This window comes from Mustelus asterias, chromosome 7 (assembly GCF_964213995.1).
Source record: "Mustelus asterias chromosome 7, sMusAst1.hap1.1, whole genome shotgun sequence".
NCBI lineage: Eukaryota > Metazoa > Chordata > Chondrichthyes > Carcharhiniformes > Triakidae > Mustelus > Mustelus asterias.
Window position 1 is genome coordinate 80,676,876 of NC_135807.1, and position 12,716 is coordinate 80,689,591.

Below are 12,716 nucleotides of genomic sequence, written 5' to 3' on the forward strand. Positions count from 1 at the left end.
GGAAAGCTTTTTGAAACAATTTTCTGGGACAATATTAACATCCACTTGGGTGGCTTAATTATGGAAAGCCAGCATGGAATTGTTAAAGATTAATCATGTTTCACTAATTTGATTAAGTTTTTTGATAAGAAACATCCTGCAGTGATGTCCTGGAGCTGAGATGATTGACCACAACATCTTACTTTGTGCCAGGTATGATTCCAACCAGTGGTGGGTTTCCCCCCCCACTTTCCATTGACATCAGTTTTGTTAGGGCTCCTTGACGCCATCCTTGGTCAAATGTTGCCTTGATGTCAAGGGCAAGTCACTCTCTCTTCACCTCTGACATTCACCTCTTTTGTCTATGTTTGAACCAAGGCTGTAAAGAGGTCAGGTCCGTGAGCAGGTTATTGCTGAGAGCCTGATGATGCTGTTGATGTCCCCTTGCATCATTTTACAAATGATCGAGATCAGAGAATTACCATTTAGACAGTTTTTAATATTCTTTGAAGTAGTGATGTGTCCTGTTTTGCAGATTAATATCTGCATTATAAGATCATAATTATGTTAATTTGGGAAAGGGAGTCTATAAATAGAAGCAAATTCAATTTCAAACAATAGAGGGAGGAGGTCTCTGAAACACATACTTTGAATGTGCTTTCCAATTGTAACAATAAATAAGTAAAAAAAGCTTCAGTGAAAGACAATGATCAGATATTTAGTTATTGAATGTGATTAATAATTGCATTACATCTCAGAATCTAAGGCAGCTCTGGGTGAACTGGTGGGTAAGATGCTCAAAAACCTGAGATCATTGATCACTTTAAAAATGCTTACATTTACTTTGATCACATATTGTGCTTTATTTCTACGTTACTTCCGAGAATCCTTCTTTTCAGACACTGAGTGGAATTTTCCACTCCGGGCCAAAGTCCAAAAATGTACAGGTTAGGTGGATTCGCTATGGTAAATGCGCAAGGTTATGGGGACAGGCCGGAGGGGAGGGCCTGGTGGGATTCTCTTTCAAGCAGTTGGGACAGACTTGATGGGCTGAATGGCCTCTTTCTATACTGCAGGTTTCGTTGGCAGCAGCAGCAAGTTGGAGTGAGAGCGCGGTGCAGGCGAGCACATCGAATCGTGCATTGTTCACCTGATTAATAGTGCAGCTGGGAGGAATTGCATGGTGGAACAGGCAGGAAGTTGTATGCCCTGCTGTCATGTCCAGGCACCAGAATTGAAAGACAACCAGCGATTCAGTGTGCCAAGACTTCCGAGCACCGAGATGGTCTCCAGAAAGCAGCGTGCACCAACCCCACGGATCAGCAATACCTCCCTCCAGATCGTGAAGAACGGGGGGATATCCAAGGGATGGGAGCAGCAGACCCACCTGACTCAGCATCCTGGCCCGGGAGGAGGTTGGCATGGTGGTCAGTGGCACAGGGGTGCAGAGGAGGAGCACCCAGCAAAGCAGCAAAGGCCTGAAGGATTGGTTCCATGCCACAAGGGTAAGTGATCCAATTACTTTCTATATTCATCTCATCATTTTCTGAACCTGCTATGGGATGTAGGTGTCAATGTGAAGGCCAGCATCTGTGCTGCCCATTTCTAACTGCCCTTGAGGTGGTGCTGGGGTGCTGCCTCACTGCAGTCTGTGGTCTGCCAGTAGGGAGACAATTGCTGGTAAGGACCCAGCCACACACAAGACACAGATATTGAGGGTGGGGGCGGGGAGCTGGATGTAGAGGGCAACATGTAGATGCTGCTGATGCCATGCTTCTATTACTTGTCCTTCTTGCTGCTAGCGATCGTGTGTCTTCAGGGGGCTGCAGGCTGCTAAAGCAATCCTGGTGCATCTTTCACCAAGCACACACAGCGGTCACTGGGTTGGTGGTGGAGGGACTCATGTTGAAGCTGCTGAATGGAGCCTGCTTGGTTCTTGATGTTCTCCAGCTTCCTGAGTGCTATTGGAGCTACGCTTGTCCAGGCAAGTGGACAGTATTCCCTCAAACCCCACACCTGTGCCTTGTACATGGTGGACAAGCATTGGGAAGTCACATTGTCACGTTTCAGCCAGTGAACGAGTGACAAGTGACCTGCTCCTGCATCAGAAGTGCTCACAGTCCATCTATCTATCTTTATGCAGGACAATATGCAGGAGAGGAAGATGGTGGGAGGGGGCATGCTTGACACCTGACCCCTCACAATTTGAGCAGCAGGGGAGGATTGTGCCCGTGCTGAGTTAATGTAGGCTTCCCTCAAGCATCCAGTCAAAAAGCATGCTCAATCTCTGTAAATTAGAAACTGAGGGTGAGGCAGTGTGGCAGTAGGAGGCAGCCTTGGCAGTCACTCATTCTCTCCTCTCTCCATTCCAGGTGCCAGCAGGAGGAGGGTGAGGCCAGCCCCTGCACCTGAACTCAGCCCCAGTCCGCTGGGGACCGTGGAAGAGGACCAGGACAACTTCTGAGCTATACATCCATCACAACATTCACCCTCACCATCCACCAGCCCAGAGGAACACACCTCTGTGGCTCCTCAATCTATTTTAGGCTCCTGCTCTGGTGGTCACTTTACAGACATTGTCCACAGTAGGAGAAGGCAGTGACAGCCAAGGACCCCAGCACTCAGGGGACTGCTGGAGAAGAGACTCCTTCTAAGTCTGAGTGGGATGATGGGCCACTGGGAGTGGTCATGGAGAAGATGAAGTATCAGGCAGATGCGGAGGAACATTAAGAAGAAATGGCCCTCAACAAAGTCACATGTGAAGCGGAGAAGTCGGTCCTCGGTAGTGGCATAGAAGACTCCATGGGGGGGGGGGGGGGGGATGACGGACGCCATGGAGAAGCTGGTCCAGCTGATTGCCCAGTTTCTGCCTGAGATGCACTTAACCCTGCACCACTACATTGTTATAGCTACGGGTGAGCTTTTGCAGTGGCTACATGAGTGGGAACGGGACACCTCGTCCTCCCTCCAGGTGTCCCTTCTCGGGCACCCAAAGGGAGGAGTGTCAGGCGGAAACCCCTGGGGCTTCCACCCAGGATTCTCCGAGAGTCTCTGTGTGTTCTGAGTCCCCTCTGCCTCTGAAACCGCTAAGGGTGCACCTGCCCTGGAGCAGTAGACTCCAGAAGAAGACCAAGGCCCTCCAGAGGACACCTGCCAAAGTCATCAAAAACAGCAGGGCATTGCAGTCAACAGGCTGCCTCTATTGCTACTGCATTCTGGTATGTTGCTGATTTAAGTAACATTATTCAGATGCAAATCCGGTTCCCTATGACCTTTGGCGGGGATGGTGAGCCACCATGACAGTCGGGACCATACGTTCCCGCCATCATTTCTCACCATCAGGAAATTGACTTTTTTTCCTTCCCGTCACATTTTCCATTCTGCGCGCCACAAACTCCACCTCTGGCATGAGAAGAATATTCCAGCCAGTGGCACATTTCTTCTGGATGAGGGGAGCTGTGTTGAGACTGAGAAACCCGACAGAACAGTTTCTGTGAATGTCCTGTGGTTTTTAACTACTGGAGCAAATTAATTTCTTTTTCTGTCAGGTTCTCGTCCACAAGCAGCCCGATTCACAAGCTGGAGAGCTGGCAGGTGGAAAGCCTGAGTCAGAAGGCCTTCGAGGACAGACAGGTACAGGGCAGAAACTGAGAGAGAGAGAGAGAGAGAGAGAGAGACAGACAGACTGTTGAAGGAGGATCCTGATCACAGGGTGAAGGGGTTTACTGAATAGTTTCTTGGGCCTGGAGGAAACAATCCAGCTCCTCGAGAACCATAAGTGAAGCTATAAACAAAAACAGAAAATGCTGGAAAATCTCAGCAGGTCTGACAGCATCTGTGGAGAGAGAATAGAGCCAATATTTCGAGACTAGATGACCCTTTGTCAGAGCTAAGAGCAAAGAGAATCAGCAGAGATTTATACTATTGGGGTGAGGTTGGGAGGGAGGGGGTGTGGAATTGGACAAAGGGAATGTAAATGAGGATACAGAAGGCTGAGAAGATGCGAAGAGTGTCCAATAAGTGATCAGAATGTGAGGATGGTGGCACAGAGGTACAGATTGTTAAAGGACTGCCTGAGGGATGTGGCCATTGCTCTGAGGTGGGGGAAGGGTGTGGAAAGAAGGAGAGCTGGAGTGGACAAGTGGAAAAATAGAATTGAAAAAGGAAGGATGATAAAATGGATGAATGAGATGAAATCAAATGGAATAAAGTAAATGGAAATGGGGTAAGGGTGGAGGAGAGAGTTCATGCTCTGAAGTTGTTGAACTCAATGTTCAGTTTGGAAAGCTGTAAAGTGCCCAATCAGAAGATGAGGTGATGTTCCTCCAGTTTGCATTGGGGTTCACCAGAATATTGCAAAAGGCCAAGGACGGACATATGGACAGGAGCGCAGGGTGTTGAAGTGGCAAGTGACAGGAAGGTCTGGGTCCTCTTTCGGATGGACTGAAGGTATTCAGCAAAGCAGTCACCCAGTCTATGTTTGGTCTCTCTGATATAGAGTAGACCGCATTAAAGGCAGTTACCCTTTGGATTTGCCCTTTCTCGCTTCTTTGCACCTACCCGATTTCCCAAAGTCTAGGGAACATGGTATCACGATCTAAAAACTGATTGTTGCAATGAAGGCAGGCAGCCTTGTTATAGTGTTTAAATAACCAACACGCTCCCTCTGAGGAAACTGGTTTACACCTCGTCCTTCCCCTGGTAAAGCTCGGCACAACATCGTGGGCCGAAGGGCCTGTTCTGTGCTGTACTATTCTATGTTCTAACACAAAGTAAGTGGGTTCAAGGAGAGTTGGATTCCTGTTTCTGATTTTTGCATTCTGACACAACCCCAATCCACTCACATTTGGGAATTAAGGTTCAGCTCAGTATGCAGAGTCATCTCTCACCATCCCCAAGCATTTACTTTGTACTAAAAATTATCATTTTATATAATTTATTGAGTTACACATTAATCTTGTGACAAAGATATGGATGTCAGCAATCAAGGCTTTGAAATTTGGATGAACATTCGCTTGATCCTTTTAGCCTTAACAAATGCTTCCTGTTACAGCTTACAGGACAATTGAATACCGAATAAAAAAACGGGATAAGTTTCTGTCAGAGTTCAGAAGAACTGCATCAATATGACATTTTTATATTTGCTGTAATGGTCCATTGGCACATAGCTAAATTAGATGCTGCTATATCAGGATATATTATCAGCATTCGCCCTCAGCAATCCAGTTGAACTGACTTTCAGCTCCATCTGCCCCATCCTTATGGGTCAGAAGGAGGAGGAGAACTCCCGCATGCACACAAGGATGCCTTGGATTTTCCCAGCACTGGGGTTCACCTTTGCCTTTCAAAAACTTCCATTCTCATCCCAACTGCTCTCTTCCCCAGTCATCCTCCTTCCTCACACTGTCAGGGATCAATTCTATGGGCTGATCTTATGTAACTTTCTGCTCTTGCCCATCGTTCCAGATGTCTTCAGGGAAGAGCTACTTTTGGGGTATTCAAATAAGGCACCAGGGTTCAAATCCTCCGGGCCTCATACTCCCCGAGTGGCAAGCTGGATTGTCAGGTGCTTTGGCACCTGCACTACTGATTCCCGCCCCCTGGTCAAAACAGACCTCTCAGTATCTAGATCCACACAATCAAGAATGGCCACTCAGTTCATATATTGGTGACTTTTCAGACAACTTTGAATTCTTCCTTTATTCATCCACGGGATGTGGGCATAGCTGGCTAGGCCAGCATTTGTTGCCCACCCATGACTGCCCTTGCAAAGGTGATGGTGACGGTACCCCCACAGTGCTGTTCAGTAGGGAGTTCCAGAATTTTGTCCCAGCGACAGTGCAGGGATGTTGATGCAGGTTCAAGTCAGGATGGCACATGACTTGGAGGGGAACCTGCAGGTGGTGGTGTTCCCATGCGTCTGCTGCCTTTGTCCTTCTAGGTGATAGAAGTAACATAATATGCCCAGCATAAGTCAATACCTTCAGAAGAGATGAAACAATAGAAATACACTGGGGACAAAATCCTCTGATAAAATATCCCATAATTGTTCACATATTAAAGTGCATTTTCCTTACTGTTTTTTAATGTTTGCATGTAATATATACCATACACACCTGGGTTTGGGCCTATCTTACAATGTAAATTGGAACATGCTGCACATGAAAATAATCAAAGCACTATACAAATAAGAATGTTTTCACAGTTAATTTAATAAAGTGCTTAGCAACAGCCAGAGGGTGAAAAATCAAGCATGAAGTTCAGAAGTTTCATGTTTTCTCCTTGGATTTGTGCCAAGAATGTGCAGTCTAATAATTTGTATGCATGGAGAGACAGTTATCAACATATGTGGCATTGCAGCAAACTGCCTAATGGCGTTCAAGAACATAAAAAAGTTCAGAAAAAGAACCCCTCCCCCCCCATGCTCAGCAAACCTATGTCAATAATGAGGAACATAAAACCCAAGCTAGTTTTAGATAGAAAATTCAGCAAGGAAGCAGATGGTGAGAGAACATCTTAAATCCAGAAGCTCATTAGGAGCAGTGGTCAGTGAAGGACTCAGTAAGAGATGTTACTTCATTACATATTGTACACCTACAAATATGTTGAAAGCTTGATATCCAATCAAAAGGTTCTTTGGACTTCATAAACCATAATAGCAATGCAACATTTATAACCATCCTATGAAAACCAGTTAGGTTAACCTTGAAACTGACTCTCAACATTTCCTATGCATTTATATAGAGTTCAGTTTGCAGGTTTTTTGGCCGATAGTCTACGTTTGATGCACAATGCTGTTAGTAATGGAGCATTTTGTAATCATACTGAAATGTAAAATGTATACTGGGTACAGTGTTTTCCATAATCACCTACATATGTCCTGGTAAGTTTGGAATGTTTAAGACTTTCTTGTGTGAATGTTTGCACACATCAGACAAGCTTCATATGGGTAATTACACAACATTTACAAAACCAACTGACCAGAAAACAAAACACCTTCCCCAACATCAAACTAAAGCTGCATCTGGGTCTTTTAAAGGCTATTATCCAATTTAAATGTTTAATTATAAACTGTTTGAACTGTTGACATGATTCATTATGGGTGAACTTGGAATACTGCCCTGTACTTTCTGCTTTTAATGCAGCAATTACCCTGATTTACCTCAGTCACTTATGGCTGTGATGTTGAATGCCGAAAGTACAAAAAGGTTTTGAAAATTGAAGTTAGGTATTTTTAATTTTTTTTAAAAAATGACACATTTAGATTTGAGAGATTAACTTAACAAATTCCACCCTGGATGAAGCAACAAATCAAGATTGTGCAGTCCAATAATTTGTATGCATGGAGAGGCAGTTATCAACATATGTGGCATTGCAGCAATTGCAGCACCCCGGACATTCTCTCTTCCACCTTCTTCCGTCGGGAAAAAGATACAAAAGTCTGAGGTCACGTACCAATCGACTCAAGAACAGCTTCTTCCTTGCTGCCATCAAACTTTTGAATGGACTTACCTTGCATTAAGTTGATCTTTCTCTACACCCTAGCTATGACTAACACTACATTCTGCACTCTCTTGTTTCCTTCTCTATGAATGGTATGCTCCGTCTGTATAGCGTTCAAGAAACAATACTTTTCTCTGTATGCTAATACATGCGACAATAACAAATCAAATCAAATTCATTTCAAAAAAAAGGTCTCTTAAGTTCGAAGTAACAAACTTCTAATTCTGAAAAGCATGGATTGAAATTCCTTTGCAGAGTTCTGTTCCTGGATGTTTAGACATGGAGGTTTACCTGGCTGGCAGAAGGTTGGTGACAGTTCCTTGGCAACTCCCCTTGCAATGTCTGATTCCTGGCGTGCAGCTTGAGCTGCCCCATCTGCTGCATCAGCTTTGGCCCTTGCATGTGCAGTTCTGGATTAAAAAAACAAAAGTAAACTTCAGCAATGTACTGCCAGCATTATTTTATCTTACACTCTTCTTGGGCTTGACGAGTCTTTAATATAGGATCACGCAATTTTGTAAGATTCTCCTCGTCTCTATGCTCATGCATCCTGTAAGCAAAAAGAAACACGAATAGCAATGTAGTAACGATAGAATTTTCCAAAATCACAGCAAGGGAGGGGAAATATTCCTCACTGGTTCTACAGTTTAAAGAGAGAATCATTTTCATCTATATGCATTCTAAAAAAAACGTCTACATTACATTTGGTATTAAAATGTGTATCTTCTCGAATATTTATGACTACAGGATATCTCAAGTACTGTTGAATAAAGATAGATGCCAGTTTTGTAAATAGGCCAACAACATCATTATATGATTATCACTGCAGAAATATTGTAATAGTATGACATTTTTGAAATTAATTTATTCTTTTACCTGGAATTGGAATATTTCATTTAACTAAAAGGGACCTTGATTACGCTACGATGAATTTGTTTAAAATGGGCATATCCTGATATCATTTAGTAACAAAATAATGAAGAAAATATGATAATCACATCCTGTTTGAAAGTGTAATAGAAACAAATTTAATTTACACTGAAGCTATTTCTGCTGTTTACCTTCGACATTGTCTTTAACATTCACTCGATTCCTGTAGCATTGGTCAGATTGATTCATTAGTTCTTTTTGCAAGCTCATTGCTACTGGCTGCTTAATGAACAGAAGCCATTATACAAAGGCGAGCACTTAGACTGTGTTTACCCTGCTATGCTTGTTAAAATGTCTGATTAGCAGAAAAGTAATCAAATCCTCTCAGCTTTAAAATTGACATGATGTTACAAATCTGTTGTCCAACAGGTCATAAATCCAGTTGCAGGGTGCAGTGTGCTGCATAGACAGGTCATCATGACCGCACCTTATATTACTTTGCTATTGTGTTAGGCATGCATGGCATTCGCATCAAATTCCTAAATTCTGCTGTAGGTGTGAAGAAAATGGTGAACAATGTGAAGAACCATTAACTTGTCTCAGAACCATCACAAGCCCTTGGACAAAGCTACAACGTGAATAATGTTTTGAAAATTCAGTCATGGGATGTGGGTACTGCTAGCTAGACCAGCATTTATTACCCATCATTAATTGCCCTCAAGAAGGTGGTAGGTAGTAGTGAGCCACCTTCTCGATCCACTGCAGTCCATGTGGTGTACATACACCCACAGTATTGTTAGGGAGGGTGTTTCAGCAACAGTGAAGGAACAGCAAAATATTTCCAAGTCAGGTTGGTGTGTGGCTTGAAGGGGAACTTCTAGGTGGTGGTGTTCCCATGTTTCTGTTGCCCTTGTCCTTCTAAATGGTAGTGGTTGTGGATTTGGAAGGTGCTGTCTCAGGAGACTTGGTGAGTTGCTGTAGTGCTTCCTGTAGATGGCACACACTGCTGCCATTGAATGTTTATGCATGATGTGCCAATCAAGTGGGCTGCTTTGTCCTGGATGGTGTCAAGCTTCTCAAGTGCTTTTGGAGCCAGACTCACCCAGCCAAGTAGTGAGCAATTCATCACACTCCTGGGATGGAATTTGACCAGTTTTGCACCAAGTGCTGACTCAAGCAAGAAAACCGACATGCAACTTACCAGCTGCACAGCCAGCATCTTTTTGCCAGATAATCCAGCAACTGATGCAAATAAAGTGGAGGCGGGGGCCCACTCCATCACACTGGCAGGGCCAGAAAAAGCTGGCAATGGTGGGAATCCTGAGATCAGGGTGCTTTTTTTATTTAAAAAGGGCACCCTAATCTCCGATAACAAAAAAAAGACAAAGCCACCGCCCCCCACCAATCGATCTCCCTAGAGGGGGCATCTTCTGGGCATTGCTAGAGAGCAGCCCAGGGATGTCCAGAACGTCAAGGCTACTGGAACTTTGCAAGTTGTTCTGGGTAAGTCCTGTTACAATGTCTAAGCCGAATGTTATAATCCCTGTGGAGGACCATAAACCAAAATAGCCAAATTCGCTAAATGACACCCAAATGAAGAAATTACCAACAAGATTCTATTTAACATGAATGAGAACCAATAAAAACAGATGAAGGATATTTCAAATAAAAATGGTAAATTTCACATACAAAAAAGATACATCTTACTAGCATTCCTCTTCAGCATGTATGGTATCATGTGGCTATATAATTCCACTATGTGCAGTTCTTTATTCCCGCAGGGTGGGTCAGAGAGTCCTCTTCTAAACAGCTTTCACTTGAGTTTAACAGATACAATTTTCATCAACAAGACGAACCTCTATGAACTCTCTTTCCCTCAGATCATGATAGTCCTGATTGTGTAGCTTTCCAGAATTCCTCTTCAGTTCACCAACCAACAACAGTTTGGTCACTTCTGGGAAACATCCATCTCTTTCACATCTCTGAGCTATTTGCACAGCTTTCTGAGTTATAGCCCTTTATGACCAGCTCACACATTACCTCAAAGAGTTATCTTCTTTTCTATCAAACAGAAAACTGACCTGTTCTTGAGAGTGATTTACTTTCTTTTCTCAAGAATTTGCCGAGTTCCTCTTTCTGTCTCTGTTTGCTTTCTCATCATGTCTGCATCTGGACCATCGCCAACCATCTCTTCTGCTTGTAGCTCTCCTTAGTGTCTGGTCGTATCTTAACTTCTTCCCTTCCAGGTCAAGGGTTATTAGGTCACATGTGCCCATATTTCTTATCATCCATGAATGGTACAATTGATCCAAGTCTTAAAAGTCCCTTCTTGCAAACATTTTTAAAAACAACAAAATTCCACAGAGATTTTAAAGAAATTGCAAATTTTCCTTACTTTTGCTTCTGGGTTAAAGGTCACCACACTAACGGCCATTGAATTGCTCTCAGGGTTGGGACAGCAGCTGCAGGGATTTTATCTGGAGATTAAGAAGAGGTGCCATCCACAATTTATTGCAGAGGGGAATGTAACTGTAACTATAGCTGCACACTGCTCTGCTCTGTCCATGCATGCCCTGCTCAAGAAAATGTTAACACTCACAAATCTAATGGCAAGTTGTATTTCTCACAGAGAGCTTCTAGTATTAGCTGTCCACCTAGTGAGAGCTCAAACCTGCACTTACACCACATGTGTAGTGTCAACAGCATCCTCAGTCAAACCCTACCAACAAATACAATGGTACTAAACTGACCGCCCACAACAAAGGTCCCACAAACAACAATGATATGAACAACTTGATAATCTACTTCATCGGAGTTGGAGTGAAGTATTAGACAGGACTTCAGAAGAACTTCTCCCTACTCTGCATTTAGTGTCAAGGAATTTCTTGCACCCACTGGAATAAAAACAGATGTTGAACATCTCTTCTGAAAATTGGCACATCTGATATTGCAACTATCCTTCAGAGCATTATGCAAGTGTCAGATAAGATTACATGCTCAATTGGCTGAAGTGGGTCTTGAAACCATGACCTTCTGATGTAAAGGCAGCAGAGCCACCATTGAGCCAAGGCTAATATCTCTGGGCTTTTTGCCTTCTGAGGACAGCATGCTGTTCCCATCACTACAAACTTTGGAGTGAAGCATTTCCTGGAGTGGGAATGTGATATACACATGTAAGGAAATCCCACAGAGAAAGCAGCTAAATCCCCACCTTCATTTACATACAACAGAGCCACCTTGGGCCAGATAGAAGAAAGCTGGTTTAGTGGAAGGGCTTCCTGCCTCACTGATCTTTACATACCTTTTTTAAGCCACTTAAAATCAGAATTTGACTGGAAAATCCAGGCCTTAAGTCTCCCAAAACCATTTTAATAATGTTCCCATTCCTTCCTTCATGTGTGCTCTACCCAAAGGCAGGTCCTTTGCTCATTGTCTGCCGATGCTTCATCCTCTTTTTCTTGGCAAGTTTTGTCAGTGGTGGTTTGCCTCCCACTCTGAGGAGCAGGGCAGGAAGGCAGGTCCCAAGTCTAACTGAGCATGAGCTAAATTCCCATTCTGGCTATTAATGTTAATCTGAACCACACGCTGGGCATCTAGCCAACCGAGCTAACTGGCCTCCATAAGGTTTGCATTACATCCCAGAATTTAGCACGATGAAAAAGTGCTTAGGTTTGTGATTTAGCTACAGTTAGACCATGAAACCTGATCAATTACATTTCACACTAAAGCACTGAAACAGCCATAAGGAATTGTTATATATTTGTTGATGATGTTCCTGAGATGTTTGTGAAGCTTGTTAATTTAGTGCCTGCGTTTGAAGGAGATGGTTTTTATGTTTGCCAATTATACAGATTTTAAATTCTAATGCTAGGAAATGAAAAGTTGGACTGTGGTAGTGATCAGTGCATCATCATCTACACTCATTAAATAGCATATGAAGTAAAAGCAGTGCATGCAATCTGCCTAATGTTTAAAATGTTACAATGCGATGCAACAATAGGAACAACCTTTCTTTCCCACTTGAGTATGTGGCACATGCATCAATTCATCACCACATTGCTTAGGAATCCATGCAAGTACAGAATTTGAAGCACATGCTCGTTTCCTCTTGGGAAATACCTCACTTCTGTGTGCTTCCAGAACACAGGTTGGCAAGAACCAAGGCTTAGTGACTCCCAAGGAGAAATGTTGCAAGCTATTGTTAAAGATGCTTTGACAGGATGCTTAGAAAAAATCAAGGCAGTCAGGCAGGGTCAACATGTTTCTGTGAAAAGGAAATCATGTTTAACCAATTTATTGGAGTTCTTCACATATGCTGTGGATAGAGGGGAAACCAGTGGATGTATTGTACTTATGCGGAAAGA

The 12,716-nt window shown here is 43.4% G+C and overlaps 1 protein-coding gene across 1 annotated transcript in view; it reads right to left on the reverse strand.

Annotated features, from left to right (window-relative positions):
• Positions 1 to 12,716, reverse strand: part of jph1b (junctophilin 1b) — a 130,891-nt gene that overhangs the window by 51,693 nt on the left and 66,482 nt on the right. Inside the window, exon 3 of the mRNA XM_078216329.1 lies at positions 7,774 to 7,892. Coding sequence (XP_078072455.1) covers positions 7,774 to 7,892 — 119 coding nt within the window. The remainder of the gene's footprint in view (positions 1 to 7,773; positions 7,893 to 12,716) is intronic.